Genomic DNA, 19,687 nt, shown 5'->3' with positions numbered 1-19,687 from the left:
GTGGTCCTCGGCTGCAAAGCAACCTGCCATTTTAAATCCAGAGACCTGGTGACTTTATATCATGGGTAGCCATGTCAAAATGGCTATTAAAGATGGTGGAGGCCAGCCCGACTGCTTACATAGTGTGTAGAGTGTCAGGGTGGGATGTAGAAGGTGCATATTTGAATCCCCCTCTGCTGCTACAGCCACCCCAATGGTGCCCCTCCTGGGCCTCTGCAGGCAAGGGATAAGCCCCAGAGAGCCACCAGCCACACCCTGCCTCTGCAGGACAACCCGGGGCTTACTGGTGGCCCTTCTCCCACCCTCACTCACCTTCCCAGATCTGATGAGAGTGAGCTAGTAGGGGCATGCAATTCAGGGCAGGGTCAGTGACATGCAATTAAAGGAGCCTACCTCACAGGGTTGCTATGAGGATAAATGGAGGAGAACTGCTTTGGGTTCCCATGGAGAAAGTCATAAATGCAGCTGCCTGTCTGCTATCCAGCACATGCACTGCATCCCAAAATCTGCACAAAAGACATGCTCGTTCAGACATGGGCACAGTACCAACTGTTAGGGGAGATTTTTGCAATATTACTCTGCTTCCGATTTATAACTCCCCTACTCCCACGTAACCACTTATATTTCAAGACACCAAACACAATGATTACAGATGAAATATGGGTTTATTCTTTATTTCATAATCCCATGACACTGCCTCCGCAACAAGTATGTATCATTTTCAAAAACTCGCTGATTCTGTTACACATAAGAGCCCTCATTTTTCTATTGTTCATGATTCTTAATCCATAAATCTGGATACCATCAAATCATTATTATCTATTTTATGTAAAAAGTCTATAAATGGCTTCCATTCAGCCCAAAATGTAGATAATATCTTTTCACTAATCAGTGAAGTAAGTTTTGCCATTGAGGCAAACTCCAAAACTTTTATCCACCATTGTGACCAATGATGGGTTTTTCCATTTTTGTGCATACACTACTCTTGCTGCCGTGATCATATAAAAACACAAAGTTCTAAAACTTCTTTCCAACGGGCTGTCCATCATTCCCAACAAAAAAGTCTGAGTTCAACTGAAAAAACTCGTCATTATAAAACTTTGATCTAATATCACCACCTACTGGATTTAAGGGAAATAGCAACTATGAATCTGAAAATTTTGATTTTAATTGGCTAAATTACTAAAAAATGGTTCATGGCGAAAAGGATCCCTGGATCATTCACTAGCTCCAGATGTGATTCAAAAGATGTGTGATACTCTTAGCAGTAAATTGGAATTACTGGAGAATAAAATGCCAAAAGATTTCATGGATATGAAAGCAGAGCTGTTCTGTGAACTATTTTTTGATGGGCAGTAAGGGCTAAACTTTGACTGAACTTTCTCTCACACTCCAGGCATTTGTATGGTTTCTCCCCTGTGTGGATTCTTACATGAGTATCTAGAACATGCTTCCATTTAAATCCTTTCTCACATTCTAGACACTTATATGGCTTCTCTCCTATATGGATTCTTTGGTGGGCAGTAAGGTATCCATTCTGACTGAAGCATTTCCCACACTCCAGGCATTTATAAGGTTTCTCCCCTGTATGATTTCTTTGGTGGACATTAAGTTGTCCACTCCTACTGTGTGAATTCTATGATGGGAAATAAATTTTCCATTCTGAGTGAAGCCTTTTCCACAATCCAGGCATTTGTATGGTTTCTCCCTTGTGTGGATTCTTACATGGGTAGTTAGATCACCCTTCCAATTAAAGCCTTGCCCACATTCTAGACACTTAAATGGCTTCTCCCCTGTGTGAATTCTTTGGTGGGTAGTAAGTTGTTCACTCTTACTGAAGCTTTTCTCACACTCCAGGCATTTATATGATTTCTCCCCTGAATGAATTCTTCGGTGGGCAGTGAGGTAACTATTCTGACTGAAGCTTTTTCCACACTCCAGACATTTGTATGGTTTCTCCCCTGTGTGAATTCTTCGGTGGCTAGTAAGGTGTCCACTCCATCTGAATCTTTTCCCACACTCCAGGCATTTATATGGTTTCTCCCCTGTATGGATTCTTACATGGGTACTTAGATCATACTTCCTTTTAAAGCCTTACCCACATTCTACACACTTATATGGCTTTTCCCCTATATAGAAACAGAACTCGTGGGAGAACATTCATTTTTATCACTGCTATTCTTCCAGTCAATGATAGCTGAAGATCTTTCCATCTTTCCAAGTCTTTTTTGATTGTTTTTATCAATATCCCATAATTGTCTTCGTATAAGGAGCTACATCTGTTGGTCATCCAAATTCCTAGATATTTTATCTTCTTTTCAATTATTAGTTGCGATTTTTCAGTTAATTCTTCCATCTGTCATTTTTGGATCTTTTTAGGAATCAGCTTTGTCTTTTGAATATTTATTTTTAATCCTGCCGTAGCTCCATATTCTTTGATTTCCTGTAAGAGCTTCTGTATTGATGTTAAAGGATCTTCTAAAATAAAAACTAAGTCATCTGCGAATGCTTGTACTTTGTATTCTTGCTTCTTAATTTTGGCTCCTCTGAACTCTTCTGAGTTCCGGATCTTGTCCGTAAGTGGTTCCAGTGTCAGTATAAATAAGAGAGGAGATAATGGACAGCCTTGTCTTGTTCCTTTTTCAATTTCTATTGGTTCTGTTAGTTGACCATTAATTGAAATTCTAGTCCTTGAATTATTCTAATTATTTCCTCACACTGCATCTCATCTAGTTGTTTAAACATAAACATATTCTAATTATTTCCCCACACTGCATCTCATCTAGTTGTTTAAACATAAATTGCCAATTGAGATTGTCAAACGCCTTCTCAGCATCAAGAAACATCAGAGCCATTTGTTTTTCTGGATGGGCTTCATAGTACTCCAAAATATTTAATATTTTTCTTATATTGTGGCTAGTCTGTCGTCCTGTTAGAAAGCCGGCCTGATCTTGGTGGATCATCTGGTCCATTCGTTTCCTCATTCTCCTTGATAATATAGTTGCAAAGGTTTTATAATCTACATTCAGCAGGGAGATTGGTCCGTAGTTTTTGATTTCCTTCAAATCTGTTCCATCCTTTGGTATTAAGGATATTGTAGCTTCTTTCCATGTTTCTGGTATGGATTCTGTAACCCACATTTCTTCCATCAGCTTCTTAAAGCGAGGAATTAAGGTTTCTTCAAAGCATTGATAGTATTCAGCTAGTATGCCATCTGGGCCTGGAGATTTCCCCTTATTTTACTTTTTAAAGGCCTGTATTATTTCATTCATAGTGATTGGGTCATTTAAAATTTTCCTCTGTTCCTCACTGAATTTCTTTAATCTCATTTTTTTCAAATAGTCATCATGTTGTTCTGGTTGGACAGTCATTTTTCTATAGAGCTTCTTGTAGTAGGATTCAACCACCTTCTTTATTTCTTCCTGAAGAACTTTCTCCTTTCCTTTTTCATCATTCAGTGACATTATTTGTCTTTTAGTATTTTCTTTCCTTAGCTTGTAAACTAGCCATCTTGTAGGCTTGTTTGCATTTTCAAAATAATTTAATTTGGCATATTTAATTTTCTTCTCCATCTCCTCTGTTAACATTAAATTAAGTTTATGTTGAAATATCTTTATCTTCATTTTTGATGTACTGTTTTCAGGAGCATTTTTTAAGTTGTCTTCTTGATTTTTTAGGTTTATTTCCAAATTTTGATATTCTTTGTTTCTCTCTTTCTTTTTACTTGCCGCATATCTGATTGCCAGTCCTCTGAAGAAAGCCTTACTTGCATCCTGCACTGTATCTATAGTAGTTTCATTATTTAAGTTTTGTTTGAAATACCATTTCATTTCTTTGGCAATTATTTCTCTAAATTTTTTGTCTTTTAATAAACTTGTATTTAGTCTCCACCTAAATTGTCTCCCCCCCCCTTTTATCTTTATTAAGAGAGGGTTGTGGTCTCCAATCACTTGTAGCAAAATGTCTATTTCTTCCATATCCGCCACTAACAATGTTGAGGCCCAACACATATCTATTCGTGACCAAGATTTATGTCTGTCCGAGTAGAAAGTATAATTAGTTGAATTCAGATTTTCTGTTCTCCATAAGTCTACAAGGGCCATTTCAAAGAATTTTTTAGGAAGCACTTTCCCCCCTTTTTTCCCCATTCTTCACATGTTTCCTATCCAGCTTTTATCCACTACTGCATTGTAGTCTCCCACCATGCATATATCATCATTGTATTTCAATTTGGATATTTGCTCTGAAAGTCTTTGAAAGGATTTTTCTTGTTGCTCACTTGGGGCATAAATATTCACTACCAAGATTGACCTTTCTGAAGTTCAGTCATTAGAATTCTTCCCTGGTCACAGGCATAGATCAATTTTGGGTTCAGTCTTCCCTGTGTGTAAGTTACTAGACCTCTCTTTTTAACTTCGTCTGCTGCAATGAATGTGTGTCCCAGGTTCTTACAGTTCAGGAGCCTTTCCTCTTTATCTCCGATATGGGTTTCTTGAAGGCATAGAATCTCTGCTTTAAATTTTTTCAGATATGTAAAAGTTCTTCTTCTTATTTGAGGGGAGTTCAATCCATTGATATTCATTGAGAGTATTTCTAGAGAGTTACTGGCCATTACTTCTTGCCTCTCTTACTACCTTGTTTATTTTCTTCTCTGGTTTGCTTCCTGGTCTGTACTCCTCCTCTTGCTCCATTTTCTGGTTCTGGTTCTGACTCAGACTGTGGGCTTACGTTTTCTTCCTCTCCTTTGCCTTCCTTGGATTTCTGGTCCGCCATCAAATTCTTTTGAACAAACGCTTGTGCTTTAGGAATCGAGTTAATATTGAACCTTTGTCCACTGAAGTCATAAAGAGTAGTCCCTCTGGTATCAGCCATCTATATTGTATGCCATTTGTGCGTAGTAAGTCCGTCAGAAATCCATATTCCCATCGCTTCATCCGCACCTCCCATGGAATATTTCGTAGGACCATCACTTCTTCATCTTGGGACTTCAAGGTGGTCTCTCATGTTGCTTTAAGAATGTCATCTCTGGTTCTGTGTCTGATAAATCTTACATGGATTTCCTGTGGTTTTTTGTTCTTTTTTGCATAGGATGAGCTTATTCTAAAGGCTGTGTCTATCTCCGTTTCCATTTCTTCTGGCTGAATATTTAGTGCTATTGCCAATAGCCCTGATGCCACCTTCAAGGTATTTTCTCCTTCTTCCTCCTTCACATCCTGCAAACGCAGCATCAATGCTGCTTTCTCCATCTGTAAAGTTATAAGTTTAGTTTCCATCACCAACTGGCTTTTGGATACTTTCTCAATCTTGATTCTGTTGAGTCTTCTTCTCCACTTTTTGCACCTTAGATGTTAATTCGGCTGCATCCTTTTTGGTTTCTCTTCTCTCATTCTGGAACTCTTCAAACCTGCCATTCATAGTTTTCATTTCGTCAAGCAACTGGGCCACGCTAGCCTGTATTGTCTGGATTGATGACTGTGTGGATGTAGGTACCTGTGCCATAGCTGATGTCACAGATTTGAGGCTTCCAGGGTATAGTTTTTGGCCTTTTTCTTTTTCTTTACCTGGCAACATCTTTAGACAAATATCTCCACGATTATTTTTACTATCTATCCTCAGCTCAGTAACTTAAAATAGTCAGGCCCCGTCCCTCTCCCTCCTTCTACCCACTTAAGACAGAAAATAAATATTTTGTTTCCTAAACCACAATGTTCCAAAACAAAGAATATTTTGTTTCATAAACCACAATGTTCCAAAACAGTTCCTTTCTCAGCCAGACAATATTTGAGTATCTTTCTAGGATAAAAAACACAACATTCTCTCTTGCTAAACCAGCTTATGCCCTGGAAATTAATCTTGGGAGATCTTCTTCCTGGAGCTACAGAAAATGGGAGAGGAACTACGCAGATTCAATTACTTTGTACTCCATTTTGAAAGCCCCCCCCCCAAATACCAAAAATAAAAATAAAGAATGTAGATCCATGCAAATAGAAATCCAGCCAAGCTTCAGCAGTAAAAGATCATCAGGAATCCTCCATTGAGAAAAGGGAAAAAAATAAAAAGGAACAAAACCCAGAAAAGCGTATATTTATATCCTGAAATGGGGAAAAGATAAAATACAGGAACCAAAATCACAGAAGGCAAAAAGGGAACACAACAACAACAACAAAACAAAACATGCAGGCTAAAATCCAGACTGTAATCCAGAGAGTCTTAATCAGTAGCTCAGAGGACTTTTCTCTTTTTCAGTCAATCCCAAAGCCTTTCTAAAAGTTTTCAACGTAGATCAAATATCAGTTAATGGCCATATAGAGGTCTATTGAGACTCCTCTTATTTTAAGGATAGTCTTAATTTCTCACTTAGTGTAAAATAAGCCAAAGTCTTTACTTATGGTACCTTGGATCTTAAGCAGTTAGTTTCTTCTCCTCCCGCCTGTAATTCAAACAAGGTAAATAGAGAAGCACAAAAAGAGAAAGGGGTGGGGGTGGGGGGATACTTGAAACTTCTCTAGGTTGGTAGCCACTCTAGTTAGGTTGAAAAGAAAAAAGATTAGATCTCACCCATACGTTAGGAATATATTCAAACGTTTGCTGTTGCAGATTCACGGTGCTTGCCATTTTCAGTCATGTTATACAAAGTTCGGGATCCCCAGCTTGTGAGCCACAAGGCTTCCTCTTCACCCTCCGCCAAATGAGCAGATGGGGGGGGGTCGCAAACAGAGCTGCTGCTCCGTCTGATACCCCTTATCGCGCTCCAGCTTCGCCCCCCCCTCTCCAGGGGGGGATTTTTGAAGCTTGAGAGCCAAGCTTCAAAGAGAATGTGAGGATCGGGTCTCAGATCTGAATCTCAGCAAGCCCAACGGCACTGGGCCATTTCCCAGAAGTCATCATTAAATTACTTTTCCACATTTGTGACCATTGCTCTAAATCTATTGTATGTCCCACATTCTCAGCCCATTTTATCGTAGTATCTTTGACCTCTTCCCCCTGTAATTTTGCCTTTATAAGTATAGCATATATTTTCTTTATCATTTTAACATAGGTACCACATAGTATCACATCAATATTTTCATCCTTTTCATAAAAATCCACTGTTTTGACTTTTTTATATCTAGATTCCAGTTGTGCCTGGCCCCACCATCCCAACTCAATGTCGAGCTCTGCCATTTCTTTTGGATTTTTTAGTAGCCCGGCTGGTTTCAGTAAGATCTTCCAGGTAGGAGTTTTTCCCTCTTTTTTCAACGAAGGATGTGTAAAAGCTTCAACTGGGGAAACCCACAAGGGAATTCTCCAATAAAACGTAGATCTTATTCTTTCCCAGACCAGTACTAGTGCTTTCCTTATCCAGTGATTTTTAAAATATGATTTCCCCATTTTTCATACCAGAGAAATGAGTGCCAGCCCATCAATAGGTCATGTCCTTCCATGCTGTGTGAATTCTACGATGGGCAGTAAGGTTTCCATTCTTAGTGAAGCCTTTTCCACACTCCAGGCATTTATATGGTTTCTCCCCTGTATGGATTCTTACATGGCTACTTAGATCATACTTCCTTTTAAAGCCTTGGCCACATTCTAGACAATTATATGGCTTCTCCCCTGAGTGAATGGTTTGATGGGCAGTAAGGCTTCCACTCCAACTGAAGCATTTTCCACACTCCATGCATTTATAAGGTTTCTCCCCTGTGTGAATTCTATGGTGGACAGTAAGTTTTCCACTTTCACTGAAGCATTTTCCACACTCCAGGCATTTATAAGGTTTCTCCCCTGAGTGAGTTCTTCGGTGAGCAGTAAGGTTTACATACTGAGTGAAGCATTTTCCACACTCCAGGCATTTGTATGGTTTCTCCCCTGTATGAATTCTTTGGTGGGTGGTAAGATGTTCACTACGTCTGAAGCTTTTTCCACACTGCAGGCATTTATAAGGTTTCTCCCCTGTATGAATTCTTCGGTGGGTGGTAAGATGTTCACTACGTCTGAAGCTTTTTCCACACTGCAGGCATTTATAAGGTTTCTCCCCTGTGTGAATTCTTCGGTGGTCAGAAAGGTTTCCATTCTGAGTGAAGCCTTTTCCACACTCCAAGCATTTGTATGGTTTCTCCCTTGTGTGGATTCTTACATGGGTAGTTAGCTCACCCTTAGATTTAAAGCCTTTTCCACACTCCAGGCATTTGTAAGGTTTCTCCCCTGTGTGAATTCTTTGGTGATCAGTAAGGTGTCCACTCGAACTGAAGCTTTTTCCACACTGCAGGCATTTATAAGGTTTCTCCCCTGTATGAATTCTTTGGTGGGTGATAAGATGTCCACTACGTCTGAAGCTTTTTCCACACTGCAGGCATTTATAAGGTTTCTCCCCTGTGTGAATTCTTCGGTGGTCAGAAAGGTTTCCATTCTGAGTGAAGCCTTTTCCACACTCCAAGCATTTGTATGGTTTCTCCCTTGTGTGGATTCTTACATGGGTAGTTAGATCACCCTTAGATTTAAAGCCTTTTCCACGCTCCAGGCATTTGTAAGGTTTCTCCCCTGTGTGAATTCTTTGGTGATCAGTAAGGTGTCCACTCGAACTGAAGCATTTCCCACACTCCAGGCATTTATAAGGTTTCTCCCCTATGTGAGTTCTCCGGTGGGCAGTAAAGTTTCCACTCTGAGTGAAGCCTTTTCCACACTCCAGGCATTTATAAGCTTTCTCCCTTGTGTGGATTCTTACATGGGTAGTTAAAGCACACTTCCTTTTAAAGCATTGCCCACATTCTAGACACTTAAATGGCTTCTCCCCTGTATGACTTCTTCGGTGGACAGTAAGTATTCCACTCTGACTGAAGCATTTTCCACACTCCAGGCATTTATGAGGTTTCTCCCCTGTGTGAATTCTACGATGGGCAGTAAGGTGTTTACTCCGTCTGAAGCTTTCCCCACTCTCTACGCATTTATAAGGTTTCTCCCCTGTGTGAATTGTTTGATGGGAAGTTAGAGTATGTTTCTGTCCAAAGGTTTTTCCACACTCTGGGTATTTTAATGTTCCCCTTTTATTATGGGTGCTCCAATGCAAAGTCGGATCTCTTGTTTCAGAAAATCCTTCCACACTTTCTGGGCACTTGTCTCCTTTCTTTATTTTTCGAGAGGGTGGGATTTCTTGAGAATTATCACCTTGGAAAACGTCACAGATTTCCCTCTCATTTACTTGGCTTGTTCTGTCCACCACAATCCATGCATCACTATATTCAAAGCTCTCTTCTGCATCTGAATACATAAATTCTCTTTCCATCACTGGATAGTCAGTTGCCACCTCCCACACACCATCTGCAGAAAGAAAGTGAAACCTGGCATGAACACACAGGATAAAAAAAGAGAGCCAAGAACTAAACCAGCTGACACAGAGAATGGAAGAGTTCAAAGGATTGATTTCTGGACACTATCAAGTCTGTGTTGGGAATGCAAGATGGTATTGACAGATCTCTTGTTTGTGACAGTTGAATAGAATTAGGATTTCATGGGGACTGTGATTGGCGCAGAGATCCTTCTTTGACGTGAGCTGCAAGTCAAAGGGTAACGACAAAGAAAGGAACACACAACAGTTGCTGACTGACTTGAGTCTTACAAAACCCGTGTATCTGCGGAATGAAGCCTGTCCTTGAGTTCTGGAGCTGAGAGTCTGCTAGAACCAGCTGGGCCAACAGAGAAATATTAAGAAAAAGGACAAAACATGTTATCCTTCCCACCTCCAAAATCAACCCTATCCCACAAGATACAGGTTTTCAGCTTGGTGTCACCTCCAAGCTGGTCTCTCTTCATCCAACATCCTGCCTTTGGTGTATTCTTGACATCAAAAGTAAAATATACTTTAGCTTTAAAGTATAAGCTAAAGTCCAATTATAAGGAGTGTATACTGCACAAGAACCACATACACTGAGCATGAGTCAGCAGCGTGATGTGGTAGCTAAAAAGGCAAATGCGATTTTGGGCTGTCTCAAGAGAAGCAGGTTGTCCAGATGACACAAATTGACGGTATCGCTCTACTCTGCTCCAGTTGCATCTCACCTAGACTATTGTGTTCAGTTTGTGGCACCACAATTTAAGAAGGATATAAACAAGTTGGAACATGTTCAGAGAAGGACAACTAAGATGGTGAGGGGTCTGGAGATCAAGTCCTATGAGGAAAGGTTGAAGGAGCTCAGTATGTTTAGCCTGGGGAGGAGGCAACTGAGAGGTGATACGAGAACCATCTTCAAATACTTGAAGGGCTGCCATATAGAGGATGGCGCAGAACAGTTTTCCGTTGCCACAGAAGGTCGGACCAGAACCCATGGGATGAAATGAAATCAAAAGAGTTTTTGGCTAAACATTAGGAAGATCTTCCTGACAGTTAGAGCTGTCCTTCAGTGGAACAGGATTCCTCGGGAGGTGGTGGGCTCTCCTTCCTTGGAGCTTTTTAAGCAGAGGCTAGATGACCCTCTGACAGCAATGCTGATTCTGAGAACCTGGACAGATCATGAAAGGGAGGGCAGGAAGGATTACATCAGTGCTTGGGTTTTGTGCGCCCTGATTACTCACCCAGGGAATTGTCAATCGCCACTGTGGGGTCAGGAAGCAATTTTCCCCAGGCCAGTTTAGCTAGAGATCCTGGCATTGTTTTGCCAACTTCTGGGCATGGAGCAGGGGTCAGTGGGAGTGTGGGTGGGAGGCAGTTGTAATTTCCTGCATTATGCAGGGGGTTGGACTAGATGACCTTCGATGTCCCTTCCAGCCCTAAGAGTCTATGATTCTATAAGCACATGCCAGAGGCAAATGAAAGAATAACATTCTGGCTAGAGGATAACTAACTAACACTTGCTACCTATTTCTCTACAATTATTCTTTGGCATAGTATGCTCACCCACCAGCTAAAGGAAGTCCAGAGGGTTCTCATCAAGTTGGCACAAAGGCAGGGAAGCAACAGCCCTCTCGCATGCTGAGCTGAGCTCAACGGGCCCTCTTTTCTGGCCTCACTGCATCTCTAAATAAGCCCGTTAGCCAATCTGGGCATGCTTGCGTAATTAGCAGTGCTAGAATGAAGAAATCAAGAAGGAAGAACAAGGGGTGTTTCCACTAAACTCTCAAGGATAATTCTCCTGAGAAGAACAAAACCCAAGAGGGGCATGTAGTCTTGCCGTATCTAAGTAACAGGGCTGGGAAATGGCCTCGCCCGAGAGCCACTGCCTGAAGAAACAGCCTTAAAAATGGATCAGAGAGGGCAGAAGGAGGAAGATTCCGATTTTCATGATCTACACATACCTCTCCGCCTTCACAAGCCACCTAAGTGTTTCTGAGGAGAAGCAACTGTGGAGATAAAAACTCAGAAATACACCAGCCCATGGAAAGTACCACAAGCAACACAAAGACCCACTACAAACCTAGGCAGCTACCAAGAAATTCCTCTTCTTCGTCAGAGAACCCGATAAGCAGCTCCTCCTCTTCCTCCAACCTGGATACGAGGTCTGGTTTGGGAATCACAGGTCCTTTCATCAGAAAAAGAACCCCAGAAAATTATTATTGCTCCTTGTGTGCATCATTTCAGCAATTTCCATGCAGGTTCACTCCATTCCTCCAGAAATACACAACAGGCAAGCAACAGGGTTGGGGGGGGGCACACAATGGGCCGAGAATCACCCGTTCACCCCCTGTTGGTACTTCTGCACCTGCTCCCAGCCCAGCTGAGGTGGAAAAGCCAGCGGAGAATTCAGAGGCAAAGAAGGCGGCAGTCTTTCCTCCGCAGCCATATCTCAGCACAGGAAAGGCAGGCCTGCCCACACCTAGATGGCCCAGGTAGCCTGCCCTTCTCAAATCTAAGCTGCTTGGGAAATCATCCAAGAAGTCCAGGGTCGATATGCACAGGCAGGCAATGATAAACCATGTCTTGCCCTGAAAGCCCCGTCACTGTCTTAAGTCAGTTCTGACTTGACAGCAACTTATACACAGAGACACACACAAACACAAAGCCACACCGAAGGCAAGGCCCAGCCTGGAGGGAAGCCCTGCTTAGACCCTCCCATTTTCTCCAAACCTGGCATCTCTTGGCATCTCATGTGGTCCAAGGACTGCTAAGCAGGGGCTCCCTCTCTGTATGGAAACCTCAGAACCCCTCCCATTTCAGAGGAAGCCTTGAGGAGGGGGGCAGCGATCAGCCATCGGACCCAGAGCACAAAGATGCCCACGTCCTTCCTCTTTTAGGACCTCCTCAGAGCATGAAGGAGAAAGCCCGGGAGAAAAGGACCCTCACCCAGAGAGGCCATGTTCCCAAAATTCTCCAGCATGACCTCCTTGTACAGGGATCTCTGGGCCGGGCTCAGCAGGCTCCACTCCCCCTTGGAGAAATATACAGCCACCTCTTCGAAGGACACCCAGCCCTGAAGAAGAAAAAGGGAAAAATTAAAAATAAGAGGAGGAGGGAGGAACAGTTAGCAATTTATGGACCAACAAATGGTGAAATCTTAAGTGTAAGACTGGACCTTTTCGAAAAGTTTTGGGTTCTCTTCCCACCCTCCTTTAAGGCTCCCAGGACCAGAACAGCAGGCTGTTCGAGTGTATAGGCCTTGCTAGGCCCAAAGCAAAATCAGCTCTTCAAGAGGACACATCTTGGCTCAGAGAGAGAGAGAGTCCTGCTCCTGGCTGTCAAAACTCAGTGCAGAACTACAAGTGACAAAAGGCACAGATTGGACACTTGTCAACTTCCCTCAAGTTTTGATGGGAAATGTAGGCATCACTTGTCCAACATTCCGCTTCATTGTTCTAAATTTGTGAAGGAACAGAGACATGGGATTCTTACCTCACCACAGAGGCCAATTTTCTGCCTTACATTACACATTGGACCTCTACATCCCATCTCCCGTCTTTGCAACACCCTCCAAACCTTCTGACAGGGCTATAAAGACTCAGGGATCTCCACGCCTACTTGTATCTGAAGAAGGGAGACTGGAGTCAGGAAAGCTCATACTGTAGAAAGTCTTCTTGGTCTCCGAGGCGCTACTGGACTCCAGCCTTAGTTGTCTACTGCAGAACAACAGGGCCACCCACCTGGAACTGTCAATCAATCCTGCGTCCTTTAAAGATTTGACATTTTTGCACCTGGCCCTCATCACTGTAAAATGGGCCTTTGCCAGGCCTCCTAAGAAGAATCTCTCTCTCTCTCTCTCTCACACACACACACACACACACCCTTTTTTATAAATTATTTGACTTCTAGCCCTCCACCAGGGCTGCCAATTCCAGAATGGGAATTTCTTGGGAGATTTAAGGGCAATGTCTGGGAATGGAGCTCCAGCAGGGACACGATACCATGGGCTCTGCCCCGATCCTTGCATTTGGGAGATCAATTTTGATTCCAAGAGAAATCCAGGCCCCACCTGGAAGCTGGCAACCAGTAGGGTTTTATTGTCTCTCCTGGGGCTTCTTTGCGGGCGTCACCTGAGACAGGCTGTGGCCAGGACTAAAGGCAAAGAGCCCCATCCTCCGAAGGAACCGTTCCTTCCCTCCGGCACAACTGTCCTCTCCCACCTTACCTGAGCTGCCTTCATGGCGGCTCCATCCACTTCACCAGACAGAGGAGAGGGTGGAGAAGGCATCAGGGGTGCTTCTTGGCTGCCTGGGAAGGTGAGAAAGGAAGATGGTTGAAAACCCTTTAGGCTACACAAACATCTTCTGCGCCAGCTTCCCTCAGTGAGGCTCTCTCTGGATTTGCCTCAGAAGAGAATTCAACCTACTGGGTTGGATCAAAGGGGGCTCCAGATTCTTTACCTATTTCCCCTCGGCCACCCATTCTGTATGGGGGAAGGTCCAACACTCCTTCTCTGCCCACCCCCCTCCCCTCCTGGCCAGGTTTCCTTCCAAACTTGCCAATTCCATCACTCAGAGATGATGACTTCCTGCCAGAAGCCCCCCCCCTCCCTCCTCCTTTCCTAGGGAGGCTCAGATCTTCCAGTCTGACCCACTCCTTGAGGACAGGCCAGGAGGGGGGAGGCCCTGAGGGGTGGACTGAAGGTGGCAAGGAGAGACAGCAGCCCTGGGCTTGGCGATTATACACGTTCCTTTCAATCATGAGAAAACTCCTCCCTGCAGACAGAAATGTAGCCCTGCAGGGAGAAATGTTGTGCCCAGTGTCTCTGCTTGTCTGAATTAGGTCAGAGACTGACATCCTCAAGACGTGCTGGACGGGGCCTGGTCTCTTTTCTTCCGATCAGCCCCTCGAACTGCTGGACCTGAAAAGATTCTGCTACTCTGGTTCATAGTTTTTGGAACCCATCTCCCCCCCCCCCGAATCTCCCACCCTTCCTGCTGCTCTGCCGCTTTCACCCCTCACCCCCTTCCCCAGCCCAAAAGGGCAAGCAGGACCCTTTTCTATTCGTGCCTCTTGCAGTTCTTTATTCCTCTGCTCTTCTTTGGGGCTTGCATTGAGTGGCTCTTTCCAAGGCTGCAAGGGACCCCCGGGCAGGGGGAGGTGTCAATGGAAGGGGATTTCTGTAGGAAAATATAGCAGAGTTTGTGCAAAGATTGCGCATTGGAAGTAATGAGAATAGATTCACACACACACACACTCCAGTGTAGCTCTGTAAAATTGCTTTACTAAAGGATAAAAATTAGGGTTACATTTGGAGAAAATAATAAATTGCTAAGCTGAGTACATCTTGCTAGATAAGTGACTTAGAGTAGAGACAAGAAGCAGTGAAGAACCAGGAGTGAAGACAGAAAGTGAACAAAGAGCAATAAAACTTCAGTATATAGCATCAATTAATTGCCCCCAATAAACTAACTGCCCAATAGAAAATCCCAATCCTACTTCATTATGCTTAGTGACTCCCCTTTCTATGGCGGGAATCTTATTTGAAGCTCTAATGGTTACATTCAAAGTATGTTTACTAATTAAGCAGGTAACACAAACAGTTTAACTCTTTCATGACTGAAACGAAAACTCTTGCTAAATTACCACAATCCCCTTCTCAGGCGTTGGAGTGGAAGTCATGAAGGTTCCTATTCTTGCGTAGGTGTTCAAGTTTTGCTTTGTTGAGAGGCTTGGTCAGTATGTCAGCAACCATCTCATCCGAAGGACAGTATTTAATGTCTATTAGTCCTTGCTGTTGCAGCTGCCTTAGTTTGAGATGTTTCACTACTACGTGTTTGGTCTTTCCTTTGATGCTCTCACTCTTGGCTAAAGCAACACAGGATAAGTTGTCTTCAGATAGAGTGATGGGTCTTGGTTCTTCTATTCCAAAGTCTTTCAGTAGGTTGATAATCCATCCAAGCTCATCACAGGCCTGTGCAGCAGACACATATTCAGCTTCAGTGGTTGACGTGGCGATGAGTGTTTGTTTCTGGCTTTCCAGCTGATCAAGTTGTTTCCATAGAAGAAAAGGTATCCACTGGTTGACTTGTAGTCATCTAGCTCCTCAGCAAAGCTGGCATCCATGTATCCCACTAGGATTGGGTGATCACATGGTGAAAATTCTAGTTTCAGGTTGGCTGATCCAATCAGGTATCTGACTACCCTTTCGACTGCTTCCCAGTCAGCTTCGTTGGGTGCACTTGTTTTTCTGCTCAGGATCCCAACCGCTGCACATATATCTGGTCTTGACACTTTACTCAGGTAGAGAAGCTTTCCTGAGAAGCTTTCTCTGTATTTGACATTGTCTCTTAGTGGCACTCCATCATGGTATTCGATGTAATTTTGATCCAGTGGTGTTCCCTTTGGTCTGGCATCTTGCATCTCTAGTGATTCCACGAGTTCCAGGATCTTGCGTCTCTGGTTTAGAAGAAAACTTCCATTCTGGGTTCTCTCAATGAGCATTCCCAAATAACTGCTGGGTTCACCCAGCTGCTTAATCTCAACGTCCTTATTTAGTTGATTAACAGTTTCTTTGGCTTGTTCACTGCTGTCACAACATAGTATCAAATCATCTACAAAAGAAAGCAAAACCCCACCCCTCCTGAGTAGATACAAATGACCTACATCTTTTCCACACTGTGACACTGAGAGATCTCTGTCTTTTGGTGCTGCACCTCTGAAGATGCCAGCCACAGCTGCTGGCGAAACGTCAGGAACTACAATGCCAAGACCACGGCAATACAGCCCGGAAAACCCACAACAACCAAATATTGATATTGTCCATTTATAATCCTTGTAAATAGGCAAGGTTCAGCTTCACCTTGTTTAAATTTCAGTTGTGATAGTAGCTTTCTTAATTTCTCATTCCAAGCTCTGGCAGATTGACGTAGTCCATAGATGCTTTTGTTGAGTTTGCAAACTAAAGCCTCTTTGCCTTTTTCTTTAAATCCTTCTGGTTGAGTCATGTAGATTTCTTCATCTAGCTCTCCATTGAGAAAGGCTGTTTTAACATCAAGGTGTTCAATATGTAGACCTCTGGAAGCTGCTATGCTTAGTAGGATTCTTACTGTTGAATGCTTTGTAACTGGTGCAAAAGTTTCAGAAAAGTCAATTCCAGGTTTCTGTGTATATCCTCTGGCAACGAGGCGTGCTTTGTGCTTGTCAATGCTTCCATCTGCATTGTGTTTCACTTTGAATACCCATTTGCACCCAATGGGTTTTCTTTCAGGTGGCAGTTTTGTAAGAGTCCAGGTTTGGTTCCTGTGAAGTGAGTTGAACTCTTCCTTTGCAGCATTAATCCATTTGCCCTTTTCATGTTCAGGCAGTTCAAGCATCTCAGCCCAGTCTGCTGGTTCATCAGCAGTTTGCACTTTAGCACAAGATTCATATCTCACTGGTGGCACACCTTTGTCTTCTCTTGCTGAGCGCCTCACCTTGATCTTTGTCTCTGTGTCATCTGGCCAGGTTTCACCTGTCTCCCCTTCTGGTGGCAGGATCCCTGCCTCTGCCCCTTCTGAAGGTGAGGCTTCTTTGGGTCCTTCCTGGAGATTGGCATCAGCATCTGCAACAGGCAACCTCGAAACCAGATCACAGAAGAATGGACCTTCTATTTCACGGCTTGGTGGCGCTGCTGAGTCAGATTCTTTGTTCCCTGTGAACACATGCTTCTCATCAAAGGATATAGTGTTAGCAACTTTTCTTTCAAAGGTTTTGGGGTTTAGGATTCTGTACCCTCTTGGTACATAACCCACAAGGATTCCCAGTTCTGCTCTGGGTTCCAACTTGCCTCTTTTCTCCCTGGGTATGAATGAATAAGCCTTAGCACCAAATGATTTAATATGCTTTAATCCTGGATTTTTCCCATACCAGCAGAAAAATGGAGTTTGTCCACTTACCCTGTGTAGCGTTCTGTTATGCAAGTAAGCTGCAGTCATTACTGCTTCTCACCAGCACAAGTCAGGGAGCTTTGATTGAAATAAAAGACTTCTGGCCATGTTTTGAAGAGTCCTATTAAATCTCTCTATTGTCCCATTTTGATATGAGCTAAATGGAACAGTTCTCTCATGTTTTATTCCTTCTTGCTCAAGAAATTTCTGGAATTCAGTATTCACTTCCATTATCAGTATGCAAGATTTCTGGAGCTTTCCCAAATTGATTTCTCACAGTAGCCACAAAGTTCTTAAAGTTATCTATTGTTTGATCTTTAGTCTTTAACAAGTAAACACTTGGAAAACGACTGTGGTCATCCAAAAAGGTTAAAATATATCTGTGTCCATCTATTGAACTCTTAAATGGGCCAATTAAGTCTGAACCAACTCTCTGGAGGAGTCTGGTAGCCTCAACTTTCTGATGCGGCTTGCTGTTTGGCTTGGTAGCCTTTGCCTGTAGGCAATTCTCACAGGTTTCCTCAATAGCCTTGCAATCATCATACACAATTACATTGTTCTCTAATAGCCTTTGAATCGAGTTAACATTCTTATGGGCAAAACGATGATGCCAACCAAAAATGCAGTTTTTATGCTGACAATCTCTCTCTTTCAGGCTTGCAACTTTATCAACTTCTGTTCTCAAGTACAAACAATTTTTCAATTTCACAATAGGAATCTCAGCATCATGTCCCCTTAAAATAACCTTTGAGGTTCCGGTACTGTTCGTTTGTATCCGGATCCCGGCAATGAGCATCTTGCCAACGGAAATTATTCGCCCGGCAGCTTGGGGCACATATAGGCAGTCTTTGAGAGTTAGGAAATTAACATGCCCATTAAGATCAATTAACTTTAAATTCACAGTACCAGTGGCTTCCACCTTGAGCGCACTTCCATCAAATTGGACCTGAAACAGACATGACGAGTTACCTCAATTCAACCTGGGTTTCCTTGACTCAAAGTTTGACGGGAAGTGTAGGCGTCCTTCCAGGTGCATCGCTGCGTTTCTCCTTCCCCTGCTTGCGTGGCCCGGAGCTACATAGCCCCACGTGCTCTGCCTCTCCCCGTCACACTGAGTGTCACTTCATCTCCCCCCCCTCCCTTGTCTGGCCCAGTCCCCGCAGTTCTGGGCTGCGCGGCTTCTGGTGGGGGCCAGGCGAGTGAGGGGGAGATGCAGCATGCTCCGGGAGCCTTTCCTCCCACTCTCCCGGTGCAGCCCGGTGTTGCTCTGTGGGGGCTGGGCCAGGAGCGGAGAAGGTGGCAATGCCCACTCTCTGGCTTAATCTAGCTATGATTAAGAGCAAAGCCAAACAAGGGGAGAAAACCGGATAGTGAGGAGTACAAGCAACAAGTCCGGAAATATGCAATTAATGCTGGCTTTTATATAAATGTTGCAATAGTGCAAACGTGCAAAGTGCAAAGTGCAAATAAATAACATGCAATGAATACAATAAATATAGTTAATACAATTCAGTTGTCCAAGTCATGATATAAATGTCCGAAACAGACCCACAATGGGGATATATCAAAGAGGAAGTCACAAGGCAGTCTTATGGTGGTGGCTCAAGTCCAATGAGATGTAAAATCCACGGGTGCCGACGGGATTATGCAGGCATCTTATACAATTCCCGTTTCGTATACTTCTTCTTGGGCACAAGTACAACTGGACTGAAAAAAATTAATATATAAGTCAAACCTTAATTAATCCATTGAAGTGCCAACGAACATGCGTAGGCGTCGTGTACTCACAGGTTGCCAATCCACTCCCACGTGACTGCTCAAGACCTATTACATTTCCAAATGGATGACGGACATAGGTGAATGGACAAGGCTCATACAGCAGATAAGGGACTCTAAATACATCATTACAACTAGGTTAATGGGCCTAATTTGGCATAGTCCACGTAATTACATCCAGCTGATCTTAAAGGGCTCAGACCCTATATATACAGTGCAGACATTGCAAATTACAATAAACATTTATTCTATTACAGCGTCACATCCAGCTATTCACCTCATACATAGCAGCGTACCTATACAGAAATTAGGGGTGGGGGAGAGGAAATCCCACATGGTTTAACACGATAAACATTATAACATTAGGCTGATCTTAAAGGGCTACAGACCATATGCACATTACAAACAGATTATGCATCACCTTCAACTGGTCGCATCCTGCAGAGCACAATAACCTTGTGAAGAAAAATGAGGGGGAACCAGATGGACCACTGGCTAACCCAAAAAACAGGAGAAATCGATTTCATTATAAAGTCCCCCTGGTGCAAGGCTCTGAAGTTTAAAAATCCATCTGCTCTCCAGTTGCAAAAGTTTTCTGGGACTATCATCAGTAAATGGTTCATGAATCATATCAACAACAGTTATTCTGATGTCTCCAAGACTGTGGTGCCGGTCCTGA

General features: G+C 43.2%; 1 protein-coding gene across 1 annotated transcript; it reads right to left on the bottom strand.

The window, feature by feature from the left end:
• Positions 1-1,306: 1,306 nt before the first annotated feature.
• LOC129327019 (zinc finger protein 665-like) lies at positions 1,307-9,259 on the bottom strand. Its single transcript, XM_054975401.1, has 4 exons — positions 8,918-9,259; positions 7,474-8,806; positions 1,740-2,093; positions 1,307-1,614 (listed from the first exon to the last, which is right to left on the bottom strand). The coding sequence occupies exons 1-4, from the start codon at positions 9,257-9,259 to the stop codon at positions 1,307-1,309; spliced, it is 2,337 nt and encodes a 778-aa protein (XP_054831376.1).
• Positions 9,260-19,687: the final 10,428 nt, after the last annotated feature.

The sequence above is a fragment of the Eublepharis macularius genome, chromosome 4 (genome assembly GCF_028583425.1).
Source record: "Eublepharis macularius isolate TG4126 chromosome 4, MPM_Emac_v1.0, whole genome shotgun sequence".
NCBI classification, from domain to species: domain Eukaryota; kingdom Metazoa; phylum Chordata; class Lepidosauria; order Squamata; family Eublepharidae; genus Eublepharis; species Eublepharis macularius.
This window is presented reverse-complemented; position numbering and strand designations above follow the sequence as displayed.